Here is a 19668-nt window from a genome sequence, read left to right on the forward strand (position 1 = left end):
AGTGACACTAAAAACAATTATTTTGCACTCTGTTCTGCTAGAGGTGTTATTTTCATTATTGCTAGGACAACTCTCAGCAAGGTCACCTCATTAGCTGAAGGAAATATCCCTTGTTGTTCTGTGAGAGACGGATCACATGGAGAAGCGTAAAAACAAACTCTAGAAAAGTGATTCTGTGTTCCCCTATTTAGGGGAAGGAACAGTAATCCCCTTCTTTTCTGATTCTCAGCTTCCTAATTGATGTTTAATTCCACAGTTGCAGAAGTGATTTGAAAAGGATGGAAAAAGTTTGGCAGAGCTGACTTCCAAAACTTTTTATCATTGTTTCCCTAATGGAGTAAATAGGGGTGTTGAACCACTGGCAAATATATTGAATACTGTTTTAAATTGTCTGCTTTAAATGTCCCCACATAGGAAAATAGTTTTGCAAATTGATCCTCTTTGGCTAGAAGGAATAACTACTAGTGAGACTTCCTCTCCTCCCCCCAAAAAATCTCAAAGGCAAACAAAACACATCATCAAATATATTGATATACCTATTGATAGACATCTCTCAAGCCAAGTGTTAAAGAAACCATCCATAAAATGCTTTTTCTTTGCTCTCCACTACCTATAGAGAAACCTAAGTAATCTTTTCAAAATTGCATTTGATCACAGGATTTGCATTTCATTAAAAAAAAAAATCGAAATGCCTCGTCATGGACCACCAGGCATACATAATCAGGTTGCTGCTCACCCCTTCGGGTGTCCTTTTTCCCTCTCATTTACTACCCTCTAACCACTCTTTCTATGTCAGGATTCTTGCATTTGCTGTCTCTCTTCATGGAACATTGTTCCCTCCTGACCTTTGCTTGGCTAATTCTTTCTCGTTGTTTCTCAAACTTTAACTCAGATTCATTTCTACAGAAAATTGTTCCCTGATTTCCTACGTTGGTCATCATTTTATCACCAATAATATATATTTTATTTTATTTTTTGAAAGAAATTTTTCAGCATTTGAAATGATTTTATTTTTATTTTATTTTTTTTACTTGTTTATTTTCTGTTAAACTAAAACTAAAGGAGGGACTTTTTCCATCTCATTTGTCATTGTACTCCTGTGACTAGTATAGAATCCAACATATAATGAGGTTCAAGAGTATTGCTAGATAATGAATGAATGAATGAATGAATGAGTGGATTCTAGTTTTGTGCATGGAATAAAATATAAGCCTCAGTAAATACAATAAGGCACAAAAATATTTATTGAATGGTCCAGATCTACATAAATATGAGAAAGTTGATATTAAAACCAAATTATAAAATTTATTTTTTATTATTCTTTGGTCTTCTTGTCAAGAACAGGGATTCTGTCGGGAAGTAGGGATAAAAGCCAAAGAAAATCCAGAACTGCTTCACAGGGAGAAAATTCAGACCATGTTCTATCTCTCTGGAGATAGGCTTCTCCCTTTATAAAGCAACCTCTTCTGCTTACTCCAGGTCCATGGTGATTCTTATCAAAATTTTCATGGTGAACATCAGACTGTCCCCAAATATCCTATTTTACTCTAATTTCTGAGCCCTCTCACCTACAAAAAATAAATCTTTTGACAACCCTATCAAAATGACAGCATCAGAGAACCTGTCTCCCAGCAATGTACATGTATTGTCTTAATTCTTTGGGTTTCAAAAATAAATAACCTTTTCCATAGGGCCTGTATATATCCCAGGTGTCCTTTTATTGAGTTCAGAGAATACAAATGGAAAAGGTTATTACCAGAGAAAAGTGTTTAAAAATGAAATCAAACCTAATACATAGATTCAGACAACTGGAATAAGAAATATAATATTTATAAAACTGAATTGTCGGTTGCAATCATTGCTCTAAAATAAAGCATTAAAAATTAATTCAGAGCAAACCTGTCTGTGCCGCAGCAAACCTCTCTTTCATTAAGGGAGCATTGCATGTTTCTCCAGAATTAGTTCCCCCAAATAGGTAAATAGCTTGTAAGGACTGAGTGTTCTGCAAACTACAAAAAATCTACCTGAGGCACGATTTATAGTTACCTTTAATATTAAAGCATTAGACACCTTGAATTTTAAACCAATTAATTGTGATTCTTACAGATTCTCTACATTTTTGCCCTTGAGTATCACTAAGAAAGTTTAATTTATATTCTTCTTATTCATCTTCATTTGATTAATTCAAATGGTGCCAGATCATTTGATTAATTCATATGTTGCAGCATATTAAATATGAGGACACTGCGGGTGCCAGTTGTAAGTTGTACTTTAATAATGTCCATAGATTTTACATTTTAAAAAGTTTGTGTTCTATGTTTTTAAATGTTTTCTCCCAATCTACTTCACATTATTTTTATTAATTATTATTACTATTGCTATTCTCAGTTTCCTACCTTGAAATATATTAAACAGAAAGAAAAATAAAATAGCTAGTATGATTTCTGCATTTACTGTTGAGATGAGGTTTTTATTTTGCCCAATTTACACCATTCTTCTGAAGGCCTAAATTAAATAACCTTATAACCTCTAGGCCTTATTGATTTTTGAGTGATTTCAAATAAAAAGCATCCGGTTTCCATTGCATTGACAAACTGCCCGGTCCCTGAGCAAAAACCTACTGGATTCCTAGGACATGGAGAGGGCAGAAAACAGCAACAACAACAAAAAGTGGATTTGAGATGGAGCAGGAGAGGTGGCCTTGGCTCAGCTCTGTAAATGGGTATTTAACCTTTGACCAATGATGATGGGTCTTCTTTAGTTCTATTAGGCCAAGAGCAAGCTGTTATGATTAAATAAAAAGGGGAAAAAACTGTTTTGAGGCTTTCTGCATATGTCCTGGGAATTAAAGCATATGGCAGAGAGAAAGAGAAAAGATTTTCCTTATGCTAATGACCCTTGATGTCTGAAATAAATTAGACCCGTTAGAGTTTATGCTCAATAAAAGAAAGACTTTACGTACAAAGTTAGTGACTCGAGACCAGTTTTTGCTCTGAAATTCGATCTTCCTGCTTATTAATTCTTACTGAGACTCCAGAGCAGACAGGAGATGCAAAATCATAATTCTGTACTGAATGAGAATTTTAAAGGACCACAAGATTCTTTTCCTTTTCTTTTAATTAACCATTTTTTCATGCTTCTCATTTTGTTTCTCTCATTAATTTGATTTTGTTCCTATTTTTGTTTCATTTTTTGTTTCTTTTCAAGGTTTCATTTATCCCATTTCAACCGAACAGAGAACCCAGAATGAATATGGATATTCTTGTAAGTTTGATGTTTGGTTTTTATGCTGAATAATCATTTAACGTTATTTCCCCCAATTCAAGTTTACCTTTCTCTAGATCACAGATGTGCACACGAGAAATAGGTGCCTAATGTATTCTAACATGAAAAACAAATTAGATTTTCACTGCTGAAGAGAAGAAAGGGTCATTTCAAGTCTCTGCCAGCTTTAAAATCTATCAGCCTACCATTCAAAGCTCAAGGCCCAGTAGCTGACAAAACATATCATAAAATATGCTGATATAAATAAAGGGCAGGGTTCAAATGCTAAAATATAAAGGAATGAGAAAATGCAGATTTATTGAGTTGGAAATCATGAATGTTGAATCAGTAATTACAGCCTGGTAAAATAAAACATTAAGGGTTTTGATATAATATTCTGACCAGAGTTCAGAATGCTGCTGCAGAGCCTCAAGTAAAACACAGCAGCAAAGTGAAGTCAGCACTTTGAAAGCAGTGCTCACACAAACAAGAGTGTGTTAAGATGTCATTGGTTTTCTGAAATAATCTGTCAATATTGACTTGATTGTTGGGAAAGTGGATATTTGGGAAACTTTGGGAAAGACAGTAGTTTAAAAAGAAAAAAAAAAACCTTTTGCATACATTACATTTAAACAAAATATTAAAAGAGATGGAGTGATTTCCAACAAAGAATTCTTTTATGTTGTCAATATGTCAAAAATACCATTACATGAGAGTGAGTGATCCCATGAGCCATTGACAATCTGAATGACAAGTCACTTCACCGTATAAACTTTGTCGCTGTGAGCCTTAGGAGAGAGTAGTGGTTAATCAACTCTTAAAAGGTCATGGAATGTACAGATTTGAAAATTCTCTTCCCCCAAAATGCACATGTACATAAAATTGACCATGAAAAGGCTGTCATTGACCACCTAAAGTACTTGTTTAAACACTTCTTTTACAGTAAGCCAAGCAGCTTCAGTTAATTTGGCTAAAAAGTTTTATGGCTCACAGAAAACTAAAAACAGAAACTTAAAGATGTTTATGGGATTCAGAAAAGGTTTACTTTTGTTTGTTTTGTTTTAAGTATCAGCTTCTATCACCTTTTGCAGTTGAATTAAAGCATGTTCTATGCCACGAAGACAACTAGCAACATTTCCAGGAATTTTCCTCTTGCTTTACCCAGAAACAGAACCCCCAACTGATGGCACACTTTGTTTGTCAAGTGCTTAAATGCTTTCTGGGATAGTCTGACTTTCCTGATCACTGAACCAGGTCTTTATCTTACTCAGTGTACTGTAGAGCTATGTTTCATTCCAGTAATGGGCGGCTCGAACGTAAGTCTGACAGGAGGCCATGAGAAGCTCAGGGTCTCAGAAGTAATATTGAGTCTGTATCAAAAGCTTGGAGTTACTGGCATTAACCTCTGCTCCTCAGATGTGGGTCTTCTGAAAGGACACCTTTCAGAGCCAACCCGTTTGCTCCTAATATTTGTTTTGCTTTATTACACCATTCCCACCCACCCCTTCATTGATTTAGGGAAAAGTCAGAAGATTTCTCACTTTCTTTATGGAAAGTAATTTTATGACTTGGAATGATACTTAGGAAAATATTCTAGTTTGATAAATATATAGATTCCAGATATTTCTAATGAAGTGTTTTTTATGTTTTTAAAAAACTATCAGTGAATTCCAAACTCTCCACCTGCAATTAGTAATAAATTTTTTGCTCCTGTGGGTCAAGGATAATTTTAGCTCTAGTTTCTTTTCATGCCTTTTAGTAAATGATCTGTTATGCTACCCAATTGAAGATAGATAAATTGGTGAATAGATGCAGAGTGAGAAAGGAAAAAAAATCAGATAATTTTCCATTGAATGGTAACAGCTGTTTTATATAGCTTTTGAAATAGATTTGAAATTAACCTATAAAAAAGGCAATAAATATGTGAAAAAAAATTATAGCAATATGTATGTGTACTGCAGGAAATTTCTCTAACCAGTTGGTCCAATGTTTCCTTCTCCTGTCTAGCTGCTCCTGATTCCGACGACGTTGCTCTGTATGTTGGCGTCGTGATAGCTGTGATTGTTTGCCTGGCCATTTCTGTAGTTGTGGCTCTATTTGTGTATCGAAAGAATCATCGTGACTTTGAGTCTGATATTATTGACTCTTCGGCACTCAATGGAGGCTTTCAGCCTGTGAATATCAAGGCAGCAAGGCAAGGTCAGTCGACATTGCACTTCGCACCTTTGACTTATGCATGTAAGCAGCCTCCCTATGTGGCTTCAAAATCAGTGAAATCATCTAGTTCAGCTAGAACACGGGCTCCACAAGAACAGGAATATTGGTGTACATTATTGATTACTGTATTAACTTCATTCACATAACAAATGAGAATTGACAAGGAGAATGAATCTTTTTTTTCCTTCCTTAACAGGTTTCTCTATCACACATTCTTAATTATTATTTGAAAAGAGTACATGAATTGATTGACTGATTTGTTGAATCTCCTATTTTCCCCTTTTGACAAGACATCTTGTATGGTTATGAATGCAGTGGTCTACGGGTGAACCCAAATTCAACGTAGACAAGGGAAACAATTACCTATAGTCATCTAGCGGAGATCACTGTCAATGAATGTAAGCTGTTGTAACTGTTAAAAACATTAGGAGCAATGAGTAACTTAAAGGCAAGACATAGAATGAACTTGTCTATTTATTTGTAGCCAATAATAAAATGGATCCTAATTACTTACTTGCCCTATTGTCAGCAAAACTTTAGAGTCTATACATCTTTAATGTTCACTGATTTGCTTCCTATTTACTCAGAAAGTGTCAGGGGAATCTGACTAATGTAAGTTGCCTGAGTGGAGAATGCAAGTGGACTTCCTTTCTCTTTCTGACTCAGATCTCCTGGCAGTACCCCCAGACCTGACATCAGCTGCGGCCATGTACAGAGGACCTGTCTATGCTTTGCATGACGTATCAGACAAAATCCCAATGACCAACTCTCCAATTCTGGATCCACTGCCTAACCTGAAAATCAAAGTGTATAACAACTCAGGTGCTGTCACCCCCCAAGATGATCTCTCTGAGTTTGCATCAAAGCTGTCCCCTCAGATGACCCAATCCTTGCTGGAGAACGAGGCCCTCAACCTGAAGAATCAGAGTCTAGCAAGGCAGACCGATCCATCCTGTACTGCATTTGGCACCTTCAATTCTCTCGGGGGTCACCTTATTGTTCCCAATGCAGGTAATTCCACAAGTTTTAAATTGCAACAACAGAGCTTAAAAACATATTTTTGTACCAAAATCTTTTTTATTTGTTTGTTTTCACTAGGCTTAAAAAGTTAAATGTAGCCTATCTAACCCAAATCTACTTTAAACATAAACCAACACGACTTCAGACGAAATCAGCGAAACCATTTATCTTCCTCTAACCAACTCTGAAAACACTTCCTCTCTGAATATTATGCTCACAACTTTCTGCCAAGGTATAATTTAGAACTGTCATTGACCTTCTTTTTAACAGAGCTTCAGAAGGCAACATTAAGCCAGAAGCTCTCACAGTTGTCATCTCACTTTAAAAGGACAAATTAATTAGAAAACATATCAGTTGGTTTGGTTCCAATTTACTGCAGGAAGCAATACTTCAGAATACTAATTTTACATGATCAGAGGACATCATAATAGATATTGAATCTTCATTTATTAACTCTGTTACACAGAGTAACAGCCTCAAGGTATTTATAAGGGAATCACTCCTATATCTGATATGTCTATTTAGAATCACAGCTTCATCATGTGTTCTTTTGTAGTCTTATTTCGTTTTCGGTTTATTATTTAGTTATCTAATTCTATGGAATAAACCTCATAAATGTCTTAAATGATGAATTTAAGCTAGTGATCGATAATGTTCGATTAAAGTTGTATTTCTTAATCAATGGTAGTAATAAGTTTGGAACTATGGGTCATTAGAGGGGTAATTCAGTCCTCTATGAACCTACCTTAGCTCTTTTTGACGAGACTGAGTATTTTGCAAAACAGCACTAAGAAACAATTTCATTGGCCTAAAATCTTCATGCAGCATTAGAATTAGAAAAGAACATAATGTATATATAGCCATACAGCCAAGTAATATACAGAACCAATTGGTCTGAACATGAACTTGTCTTGACTCTTCCTCTTATTCAGTCCCCCATTTCACTGCCTTGTCAATTTTTCGTCCCATACCTTTAAAAGCGTATTATAATAAATTGAAATACTTACGAAATACTTATTACTTTTCATACATTATATAAAATGCTTTTCCATTATTCTCATGTTATTGTGAGCTCTTTAAAATCATGATTTTAAATATATTTTAATATTCCGACAAATGAATAAATCAAAATATACTCTATTGTTCTTCCATTGTTTAAGTATCATTCCTAAGACAGTTTTTTTTCTTTTTTACAATATTCACTGGATTCTACTTTTCCTTCCCATTTCTACACCTGTTACTTTTTCATATATGAATTATTATGTAGGTTTCTCAAGTGGAAAGGAGGGAGCTAACACGTATTAAATATTTTCTATGTACTAAGCAATGGCGATTTACATATTTTTTTAATTTAATACAGTAACAATAGTTACTTATTATGTGTCAGGCCTTATTTTTATGACTTTACATCTATAATTTCATTTCATCCCCATAACAAACAAAGGTGCATTTTATTCTTCCCATTGGAAAAAAAAAAATCTCGAGGCTTGTTGGCCTCCCGTGTGGTCTTCCTGCTCCTAGTGTGGGCCTCAGCAAACCATTCTCTACACAAGCATGATATACCACTACCCATGGCACCACAACACTCACATTACTTTCCTTCTCAAGAAGGTCGTGACTCAACATTTTCAGTTATACAAAGGCCTTTGAATAACTATTCCCCCTTAGTTCTCCATTCTTTATTCTTGGGCCATTCCGATGTGGTGAGGGCAGGCTTCCTTATTGCCCTGTGCTCGTTTGACATATTCTATTTCCTTCCTAATTAAATTATAAAGCGTCTCAAAGACAACGACGCTATCTTTTACTTCTTGGCATTCTCCACACTATCCCCACAATGATGCTCCACAAATTTTTATCGAATTAAAATAAACCACATTTGTTGGAGTAAAATCGTGGAGCCACGTATCCTCCGGCTGCTGCCCACCCTGAGTTCCTCTGCGAAATGGCACTGCGATGCTGCAGGCCGGCGGTTCTCACAGTGTGGTCCGCAGACCACCATCATTGTCACCTGGCAACTTGTTAGAGCTACAAAAATTTATAGTTTTGTTGGAACTGTAAAATCAGAAACTCTGAGAGTAGGAACCGGTAATCTGTTTTAGCAAGTCCTCCAGGTGATTCTACTGCAAGCTCAAGTTGCAAACTATTGCTGTAGGAAGAGTTAACTTAGAATACAGGTCAATCCAATAGTCCTACAAACCGGCACTAATTAGCAATGAAGCAAAAACCTACTTGACCTGGTGTGACTAAAACTAACAGTTATTGTTCACTTTTCTGGAGTTATGTATGATAAAAGAAAGTTCTTCATCAATTATTGGTCTGTTATAGAAAAACACTGATTCTAACAAGATATTTCAAAAATATATATATATTTTTTGATATTGAGGTTAGTATTTCGCTGACTTTGAATCTTGTAAGGATTTTTTTTTTAATTAGAAACAATGCATCATTACAGCTGTTTGAAATTTTAAGAGCAATTGTTGGCTTTTCCTTCCTTTTACAAGGAAAACAACAGTGGAACCATCTGTCTAGTCCTTAAATAAAACAAGAGTTTAAAAAATTACATCATTCCTTTAAGTAATTCCATAACTGTTCAGAGGGAGCTGTGGTAACAAATAAGGCCAATAAGGAAGGAAATCAGGGCAGCCATGAATATTTACATGTCTTTAGAGAAAAAGCGGGCTTATGGCTACATGGCCGCGAAATCCCCTCATTCCTTTCCACTTGCTTCAAAAGCATTCTGTGAAGTTTCCTTTTGATTCATAGGTCTTATATGACTGCTTTTCTCTTTTGCTATTCAGGAGTAAGCTTGCTGATTCCCGCTGGGGCCATTCCCCAAGGGAGAGTCTACGAAATGTATGTGACTGTACACAGGAAAGAAAATATGAGGTAAATATGCTTTTTCTGGTGCACTTGACTTTATCAATGTCTGACTTGGAGGAGAATTGTACAATAGGAAGAATAAGCCCTACATATTTTTGTCTTGAGTGCCCTGCTTCTGGCATGCCCTGGTTTCCCTAGAGCTGTAAAATGTCAGCTTGACTTCTCTTTGTCTTTGAGACTCCGGACACTTTCGCAGTTCTTGAGTATGGGTGGAAGGCCAGGTCTCTTCCCAAGTGGACTTGTGGCTGTATTCACTGAACAAATGGGTAGAAACATGTCCAGAGAGACAGGTGGGTAGACCCAGAGACATCAGCTCTATCCCATTATAAGATTAAAGGTTGCAAAGAATTAGACAATCCCTCGTCCCTGACCTGGAACCTCCACCTCAGCAAAGCACTTTATTCTCACCTGCAGGTTCTTCTTTTTGTGACTCTCTCTAACTTAAGTGTTATCAGCTTCCTTCTTATGTTTACCACCTCTAAGTTCCATACTGGGCCTTTCTAAATTGATCTAGGGTTGGTTAAAACTAAATTGAATCAAAAGGTTCTGTTTCAACTGTGTCATAATCATAAAGATTATGTTATTTTGAATGAAAATAACAAGAGGAGTTTCGAAGTCCTAATTCAATTTTCAGTCTGGCCTCTAACAAATTAAATACGGCATTTCTTGCTCAGTTCTCATAAAAAGTGCATCTTTAAATAGTTCTTTAGAGGCCTAGTTAATGCTTTTGAAGTAAACAGAGATCTTAAAATAAAAGATGTTGAATTGAAGATCCTTACATGTAACTTTCATTGTTTATCCGAAGGGGAAAGGCATCCGCTCCTCAGCCCTGAGCTCTGAATGCAAAGCATTAGTGACAAATGTAGAATTAGGTTATCGTTATAATGCATTGTACCTTTTCTCTTCCCCTTTCTCATCCTCAGAAAAACATCCATTTTTAGTCTTGTTCTTCACTAGCCGAAAAGCGCTTTTATCATGCTCTCAGGAGGAGATACTAATATTTTATCATCTGTAGAACTCAGAATGTTTTTTCCTCAGCTGGTGTACTTTCACCTCCATAAACCTTAGCCTGTCTAAGAAAATAATAAAATCTCTTGAACATTATTCATGCCTAAAATTTAAGCAAAGGAAATCACTAAAAGGCTTGTATTTACTCACATCAAGTATTCATTTTTTTCATTTTCAATGCAAAGTAACATTCATGGGCCCTCAGAGCCCTTCTTTTACAGCAGCAAAAAATTAAGACTGGCAAATTCCAAGATCCCTTTGTATTTTTTTTTCTTCTTTCTCTTGTCCAGAGTCAAGGTTAGCAACTAAGTACATCCATCCCTCAAGGCCTTTGCTAACATGGACATTTGTTTAAACAGAAATGAATATTGGCTGGCACTTTATGTTGAGAAGCAATGAGGAGATCATGGACTCTTATTTTCCATCTTATCTCCACTACCTTGAGCTGAAAATCAAGCCAAAGCGGGCTGCTGCAGGGGCCTGCTGACGCTCAAAGATGTGCACATTCACCTGCCTCCCATGGTTTTCTTTCCCATAGTTTAGTTGGTACCCTGACCAGAATAACTGTACATTTTAGATGAAAAAGAGAGAAAACAGAAAATTGATAAAGCTAGACATTTCTGTTTTTAGGTGCTTCTGCCTTTGACTCTAAAGAAAAGGAAAGTAAATTCCTCCTTTCTGTGCCTTCCTCTTGGCATTAGGTGCAGAGAAAATTGTTCTACTGGATTTAATGTGCATCAAAGAAGTTCTGTTTATAAAAATAAAGCTAGAGAAACCTCAAGATCTCAAAAGAAAATAAGCACAAGGAACCACTAAACAAGGAACAACCACAAGACGATAACTGTCTCAAATAAATGACAAAGTCCTCTCTTCACTAATTTTCTGTTGTGAACTAGCTTTTTTTTTTTTTCTTGTAAGAACACGATGTCAAGAACATGTTTTAGGATGTAGTGATAACACAAAGCATATCTACCATTTATTCAGTATATTTTTAATTTTGTTTATTCCTCTTTACTACCCTGAAACTTACGAGGAGCTCCACCTTAAAGATGAAAAACTAAGCTCAGGGAAATTAAGCCACACAGCCAAATATTCACAGTTAATGACTGAGAGAAGGCAGAATTCACACCCAAGTTATCACAACCACGAAGCTCTTCTGCTCACTCTCTCACATGTCATCCATCCTCCATCTCACCAGTGTGCAACTCGAGCTCCTGCTTTCTTATTTACATGCATTCTGGAACAGAAAAGTTTCTTTCTATTGCTCCTTAAAGACCCCTTCTATCTTTACATGATGTGTGAGGGAACTTCTTACAGAGAAAACACTGTGAGGACATCAGGAGATATGAATGTTACTTCAAAGCATTTATAGGAAAATTCTGATTATTGTTTTCTCCATTTTCCTTCTCTCTGATTCCCTTTATTGCATCCCAAACTGGGTATTTATCCAGCTGGATGGTATCCAGCTGGTCATCTGCTGATGTGAACTGTCTAAAGGGAGGCGTGAACTTAATTATATGTGGCATAGTGAATGCGACGAGAGGCCTTGTCATTACCAAATATGCTCTGAGAGAAAGCACTGAATGGCAGATGAGCAGCCTAAAAGAGCTGCAGAGATGGGACAAGCTGTCTCTGACCAAAGGGAGCAGAGCTGCAAGGCTGTGGTTGTGATTTTTATCTGCCCTGATTTACAGATCTCTGGAGAGACTGCAAAGCCTCTGTTTCTCTCTGTGGATACAATTTCTACAATTAATAGAACTAACAGTAACAGTAACAGTTAAAAAAAAAAATGAGCCTCACACAGACTGAAGTTTTGCCCATTGTCATTGCTTATTAAAAAACAGTTTGAATTGAAGATATGAGTGTTAATGTTCCCTTTCTCTGTTCTGTACTTGCCTAGTAGTTTTCTCAAAAAGCCAAAAAATCAATTTAGACATTCTAAATGTAAAGGTAAATAGAACTTTTTTTTCTTCAGTAAATCATAAGGGGTCATGAAAAGTCTCTGAGCAGCCAAGTGATACAAGAATAGCAGTGCTTTTTAAAGATTGATCAGGTGATGGAGTGTGGGATGAACCAGTTGAGAAAACAGAAAGATTCCCCCAAAGGCTGAGAGACTAGTTGGGCTGTAGCAATAATCTAAGTGCGAGGGGAGAGGTTACAGAGCCAGGCCTGAGCTTAGAGGATGGAAGGTGAAACACATTTCAGAAGAAAAAGTATTCACAACTGTTAGAAGAGATGAAAAACACATAAAAAAGTATACTTAAGAATCAAGCCTTAGGGACTGTGAGAAGTGTGAGAGCAATGAAAGAGGCCAGAAACAGCAACTGGTTCAAGGAGAGAAAGGACAAGTTCTAAGATAGATACAAGCAGTGTGTGCAAGTGAGGACATGGGTTTTGTGCTGGAGAGGCAGATGAAAAGTGGATCCTCCCAGGGAAATAGTGCAGAAGCAGAAAGAAGAAAACTGCAGACAAAACTTTGGGAAATATTCCTATTTGTGGTTCGTATGTGATAAGCAAAGCTAAATAGAACATGCGAGGATAAGGCAGATAAGGAAATTGCATCATGCATGGTTCTTAACATAGTGGCTACTCAAATGACTATTTTAAATGAAAGGTTGAATGATTGTAAGGGTAACAGGAAAGAAATCAAAGGTAAAGAGAGTTTCTAGGTGGAGGAAGTAGCTGACAGAGGTATTATTAAAATTAAAATATAAAGAATGAGAAGGATAATTTAAAAATTTTTTGGACGAAATCCCAGTAGGAAGAGTTGAAGGTGTGAATTCATGGTGATGCAATTAAAACTATCATGTATGTTCGCTGAATGTAAATAATGAAGTGATGTTAGGATAGTGAGCCAAAAATCTTTTATGTAGGTAATCAAATAGCGGAAAATTTTAATTTACTTAAAGATATTGTTTTCAATCTTGTGAACAGTAGATGACATTTTTTTCTCAGTGAAACTCAGGATATTCTCCTTGTAAGTAGAGTCCTACATTCCTCCTTCTAAGGAACAGCTGTAAAAAGAGTAAAGGTTTGTGGGAAAGGAGACTGAGTCCAGGTGTATCTAAATCTTTCTCTCACTGTTCTCCACAGTGTTTAGCTTTTGAAATCCTACTCATAAAAAAATGATTCAAGGTGATTTATGAAAACAGTCTTTTCAATGGGAGGAAAAAACTTTAAATATATAGATAAAACACTAACAAAAATGATGTTAGAAAAGGTAAGGTAGTTAGGTGAGCAGTTAGAATATAAAATGTTTGGTATAATCCCTGCATATTTCCTGATAATTGGTCATGAATTTACTATTTTGAAGCTTTCAAGAGGGGAACACGGTAAGTTACAGGATTCATGTGTCCATGAGGAAAAAATATACCCAGAAGAAGCTCAATGATTTCTCCTGTGGTTCGTTATAAAGAAGACATTTTGTTAATACAATGAACAACATCCTTAAAATAAAAACATTAATAAGTTTGATAGAGCTGCTTCTTTTACTGTCCTTCAATGTGAGTAAATAGTATAAGGTCCTAGTATATATCCAGTAAAATAATTTCACAAGGATTCAGTAACACAGTCTAGGGCACAATACTTAGCTGTTCTGGCATAATCTGGGATAGATTTTAGCCTGTCTAGGGAAATGCTCTTCAGAGAAGCTTCCATAAATATTTTTTTTTGCTCAATTGAGCTTTTGATAGCTAGTGAGTTAGATAATCCCTGTCAGATACCTTAAGTGCAAATATTTCAAGTTGCCAGATATATTTGAAACCGTGTGCTTTAAAAGACAGCTGAGCCTAGGGTGGGATTGTCATCCTGAGGGACTTGACGAAAGATGTGCATGTTAATAGAAGACATCTTGTCTCCACACAAAGGTGGATGGAGACAGATTCTTTTGAAGAAGCAGTTTCGAAACTGATATAGCACACAGACAAAATTTTTCAATGCCCTAACCTCAGATAAGCAACTCAAAATATACCATTATGTGAAAGAAACCAAATGATTGTGTTTGAAATCTAGTTTTGTCTGTGACTAGCTATGCAGCCTTAGGCAAGTGTGTTAATATCTCCAGATTTCGTTTTCCTCTTCTGAAAAAAGAGGTAACATAAATACTTATTCTAACTACCTTACAGGTGTGCCGCAAGCAGCAAATGCAATTGCTTTTGTGAAAGTGTTGTAAATTATGCACTTCCATGTAGGAGAATTTCTCCTCACTGATAGCAGCAAGCAAAGGATGAGAAAATCTCTCTGACAGGAAATGAAAACTCTCTGAGAGCTTCGTTCTATAGGCTTTAGAACACATCCAGCATTTACCATGATATTATTATTGTTGGGCTTTGAAAAGCCTTTAAATGTTAATCATTCTTCATTACTGAATTTCTACTTAATTGCTTCTTCTGTAGCTAATTTTTGCTTTGGGTTCATTTCCATATCATCTGCAATTAATATTTACACACTGCTTAAATAGCTCAGACAACACATCAGACCTAAAGGAGTCAAAATTTTCTCTGCAAAAGCATGAATCAGATTTTTTTATATTTATATTCTACTATTTTCAGTTTATGTTTTTTGATATTCTCCCTTTATATAAATAAAGAAAATTCGAATTTAAACACTCCGACTTTTTGTTTCAAATGGTTAAATCGTGGCCATCTCTAAGTCATTACTTCCATCAATGCTTGGAAATGTTTCAGTTTCAACGCTACTTTCATCTTGAAAACACAAGGAGAATCTTATCATTATTTCTTCTTTGTTTTCCATTCCCTGTTATGAATTCCACTTTACCACTTCCCTATTCATTATGTTTTTTTCACCTCACTGGGTTAATAAATTCTTTTGACACGTACTGCCCCTTCCTTCTCTTGCTATCTCTTCTCTAAGAATGGCACCCATCAATATTGCATGCCAGGGGTGTGTTTGGAGAGCTCATGTCTGACAGCTCCCCAGCCCAGCGGGGAGTCTTCTTCACTCTGCTCCAACTCAGTGATAAGAACCCCTTCTCCTTCTGCCTCAAGCACCTGCTGCTAACAGCAGACTGAGAGACAGATGTTTCCAACCCCCAACTTTATTGCAAGGGCCACTTGAAATGGATTCTACTTTAGTCTCCTTCCTTAAAAGTTTAATGCTCACTTTTCAAGGTATACTTGTAACTGAAAGTTAAGAGTAGTGCTCAGGAAAATGTAATCATTGTTTTTCTTTTTTTTAACCCTGATAGAAAAAGTAGTATTAAAAAAGCTCAGGGCAGATAGCGTAGTATTAACTATGATACAGTAAAAGCAAAACTTCACTTATGTTCTAAGAGAATGAATTTCAGACTAGAAGGAAGTAGGAAAAACTAGGTTAAGAGGAAATGAAAATGAGGGGCCAAGGGGATAGTAATGAGTTATCAAGCTGCCGACCTTAAGATTCCAAATAAAAGTACATTTCCAAGTACTTCAGTAACTTTAAATTTAATAAAACTGTGTTGTTATTCACATAGAATGGAGATTATATTAAAAGATTAAAGGGAGATGAAAATTGTTTTGATTTTCTGAATAGAAGGAAAGAAAAGCCATAAATTGGTGAGATCCTAGTAAAATTTTAGAATGAGAGAAGAAGCAGTGATAGCCGAGTTTTATTAAGGGGAAAATATGCCAAGTTTTAATTGAGTTCTCAGAACTGATAATAATAATTGTCGAAACTAAGGAATCTCTAAGATTTATCCTTGCTCGTGAGTTACCAATATTGTTGCCACAGTTTTGCGGATGCTGATACATGACACAAGACTCCTGGTCAGAGACAAAGGACAGTTTACTGCTCACAGCAATAGCCTTATCTAGAGTGTCATCATTTTTGTGCTAGTCTCCTGAGCCCCAGTCCTGAAAGAGTGATACAAAAAGAGTCAGATGACAGCTACACACTCAGTGGTTGCATTCCAGGAAAGGACTCCTGAGTTTAGGAAAACCGAGTACTTTATAATGGAGGGGTAGACATGTTTGCCATTTGCTCCAGAGGCAAGCACTATCTACATTTTCCAAGGCGACTGCTAGACAATTGCTCTCATCAAGTGAGGGCATAGATATAAGCTAACTTTTATATTATGTAGTATTTAATGTATAAACCATAGATAGACTACAGAAAAATCCATTTCAAATGGCCGTTGCAATTATAAAGGAATTTTATATGTCCCTATAATACCCATGTGAGTGAAATGGAAAGATGTGAACTGGACGATGTACCTTTTAATGGATTTATATTTGACTGAACTAAATAACTCAAAGTATTGATGTCAGACTGGAGAGAGGTTTCAAGTGGTGTCCTTGAAAGGATCTCTGTCTCTGCCCTATTCTTGTATTACAATGTTATCAATAATTGGAATGAGAACATACATGGCAGACATATCAGATTTATGGAGGATAGAAGACTGGAAAAGACAGCCAATATTTGGAGGAAAGATATAATGTTAAGAAATAGATGACCTAAAGTTTTCCCTGAAACTATTAAGGTGAAAGTAACTAGCTAAATATAAATTTCTGTACATAGGTTCAAAAGCCATCATTGCAACCACAGAACTATAGAGACTTAGCCTAAGAGCCTTTCATGTTAAGAATACATAAAGTGGTTAGCTTTAACAAATTGCTCAGCCTTCTTGGGGCTTCATTGCCTCATTTTATAAAGGAGATACTTAACCGTATTATCCCCATCTTTCCATCTAACTCAAGCCTGCTGAATAATATTTATAAATATTGATTGAGAATGATCTAAGGCAGCAATTTTGAGGGCATTGCTAAAACTATGTATTCCAAGTCAAAGAAAATAGAAGTACCTCTGTTTTGTCTACTTGAGTATTACACTCATTATGATATACCCTACTTTAATGAAGACAAACACATATCTATATGAAAATGAAGATAGAAATATAAGGAGAGATATGGAAACTATGCTCTTTTAGCTGAAGTCTAAAAAAATTCAGGAAATGAGTCTGAAATACAGAAGATGTTTTAGCGACATCATAGCAATCTCCAAATATTTGAAAGGCTTTTATGCCAAAGTGGAGAGAAAGTAGATCAAGGATATGTGGAGAGGTGTCAGGAAGGCAGACTGGGTTCATTCTAAGTAAGAATGTTTTGTAAATTTGAGTCCATAATAGATGAAGTGACCCTCAGTAGTAATGGACTACAATTTGGGGTGTGTCTAAAGCATTAACCACATGTCAGCGCGTTGTAGAGAGGCTCCTGCTTTGGAAGGAATGGTGCTTGTTGACCCTGAGGGCCCTTCCGCCTCTAAAATTCTATGATTTCATGATTTCTTAAGCTATCCTATCTGAAAGAGTAGTTTTGAGTACTGTTGTTTAGAAAGCATTAGTTTGAATCCTAGCACTCATACTGTTCGTCGTGAGATTTGGAGCAATTCACTCAACACCTTGGGACTACTTCTCCATACCAGCTTATAGTTCAGGTTCATTTACCCATTTACTTGTTGATTTCAGTCTTATTGGGGAAAGAATTTATGGCAATTTTTTAAAAACATGTGAAATAAAGATTTTGAATTTTTAAGGTTCTTTACACCCAGACTCTCAGAGTATGAAGTATACAAGTAGAGAGATTTCTTTTTAAATTGCTATAGAAATACAGTTCTATGTTCTGTCTGGTAATATTTGAAAGAATGAATCTGTTGTACAGAGCCTGAAATATTCCTGAAAATCATTTGGATGAAGTTTAGCTCTATGATGTCCTTATTATGAAGTCATTTTTTAAAAGTATTTTTCAAGTTAAATCCAAACAAACACAAAAGTATTTAAAATCCTGTGAGTACAATTACAAGTATTATCAGAAAACATGGTTATGTGATCTCATAAGGACTCTTCCTTCTCATTCCATCCTGAAAGTATCCGTACATGAATTCAGAGGAAGTTACCAAAGGCAGATCTGTGTCTGAGGGAAGGGGATCAAAGAGATGTTGGCAGAGCCACTATTTATCATAAAGTCTTGCAAGATCAAAGTCTTGGTGTAAAGAACACGTCTTTCCATTTAGTTCTGCCTCAACACCACCACTGTCTCCTTTACACACCCCCGCCCCCGAAACAACCTCCAAGAAGAAATTATTTGTTCAATTTTAGGTATAAAATCTCCAAGAGTACAAACACACAAACGCTATGGAAATGTCAATGATGCTGTTCTCTGCTCTCCTCCTAGGCCACTCATGGAAGACACTCAGACACTTTTGACCCCCGTGGTGAGCTGTGGGCCTCCAGGAGCCCTGCTGACCCGCCCCGTCATCCTCACTATGCATCACTGCGCAGATCCCAATACTGAAGACTGGAAGATACAGCTCAAGAACCAGGCAGCACAGGGACAGTGGGAGGTGAGATTCTGTTGGAATAAAGATGGAACACAGGAGCGATTCATACAAATAAGCAGGAGCAATCATGGCAATGCTTTTATTTTCAAAGTAAAACATGGATAGAATTTTAGCTTATATTCAAAATGAAGGAGAAAGAGAGAGGAAAGCACAAAGGGAGGAGAGAAAGAGGGAAGGAGGTAGGAAGGAAGAGAGATAGACAGTTTGCTGATTGCTTTATCTACTGACTGATAGACACAAAGAAAATGATGGTCAAGCATAGGGAAAGTGCATTTAGGAATCTTACACAATTTTCTTTTGGAATATACATACTAGATCTTGGGAAGGGAAATATGCACATATTTGTTTGTTTCTTTGCTTATGTATGTATGCATGTCTTTCAAATTAGGAGATAGAGAAACGCTGCACCTGGGTCAGAAAAGGATAGGCACTTACTTTCAGATAAATACTGGAAATCTAGTTCTTCTGAACTTAACCTGGGAAAACAGAAATGGTGCATCTTGTAAATTCCACGAGAGTGAAGAACACCCACGACGTCATGGCTCTTGATGGGTGTTGCCATCACAAATTCTTAAGGACAGTACTTTAAGCATATCCTATTTTTGACATCAGAACCCTTCAGTTAGTGCAAAAAGATTCCTAGTTATATTTACTACAAAGATTTTATACCTAATAATCTTTTTAAATTATGTGTATTTTCATTATCCTTCGAATAAACAGTATCTATTGTTTAAATGGAAAATAACCAAGTAAAGTATTACATTTTAGATTATTCTCAGGAAAGCATATTTCAGGAATATGTTTATCAAAAAATATCAAATAGTTTTAAAAGCTAACTCTGAATTTTTATATAATCATTGCAAAGAGAAATATCCAATCCGTATGTTATAATTTTTGTGATTACTTATATTTTTCTCTTAGGGGGGAAAAATTGGAAAAAAATATACA

At 36.1% G+C, this 19668-nt stretch overlaps 1 protein-coding gene across 2 annotated transcripts in view; it reads left to right on the forward strand.

The window, feature by feature from the left end:
• UNC5C (unc-5 netrin receptor C) overlaps positions 1-19668 on the forward strand; it is a 326765-nt gene that overhangs the window by 279906 nt on the left and 27191 nt on the right. Inside the window, exons 8-12 of one of the 2 annotated variants that reach the window (XM_016144337.2) lie at positions 3208-3264; positions 5272-5463; positions 6148-6492; positions 9300-9387; positions 18555-18723. In XM_016144337.2, coding sequence (XP_015999823.2) covers positions 3208-3264; positions 5272-5463; positions 6148-6492; positions 9300-9387; positions 18555-18723 — 851 coding nt within the window. The remainder of the gene's footprint in view (positions 1-3207; positions 3265-5271; positions 5464-6147; positions 6493-9299; positions 9388-18554; positions 18724-19668) is intronic. The other variant, XM_016144338.2, reaches the window with a different exon arrangement.

The sequence above is a fragment of the Rousettus aegyptiacus genome, unplaced genomic scaffold (assembly GCF_014176215.1).
Source record: "Rousettus aegyptiacus isolate mRouAeg1 unplaced genomic scaffold, mRouAeg1.p scaffold_m13_p_10, whole genome shotgun sequence".
NCBI classification, from domain to species: domain Eukaryota; kingdom Metazoa; phylum Chordata; class Mammalia; order Chiroptera; family Pteropodidae; genus Rousettus; species Rousettus aegyptiacus.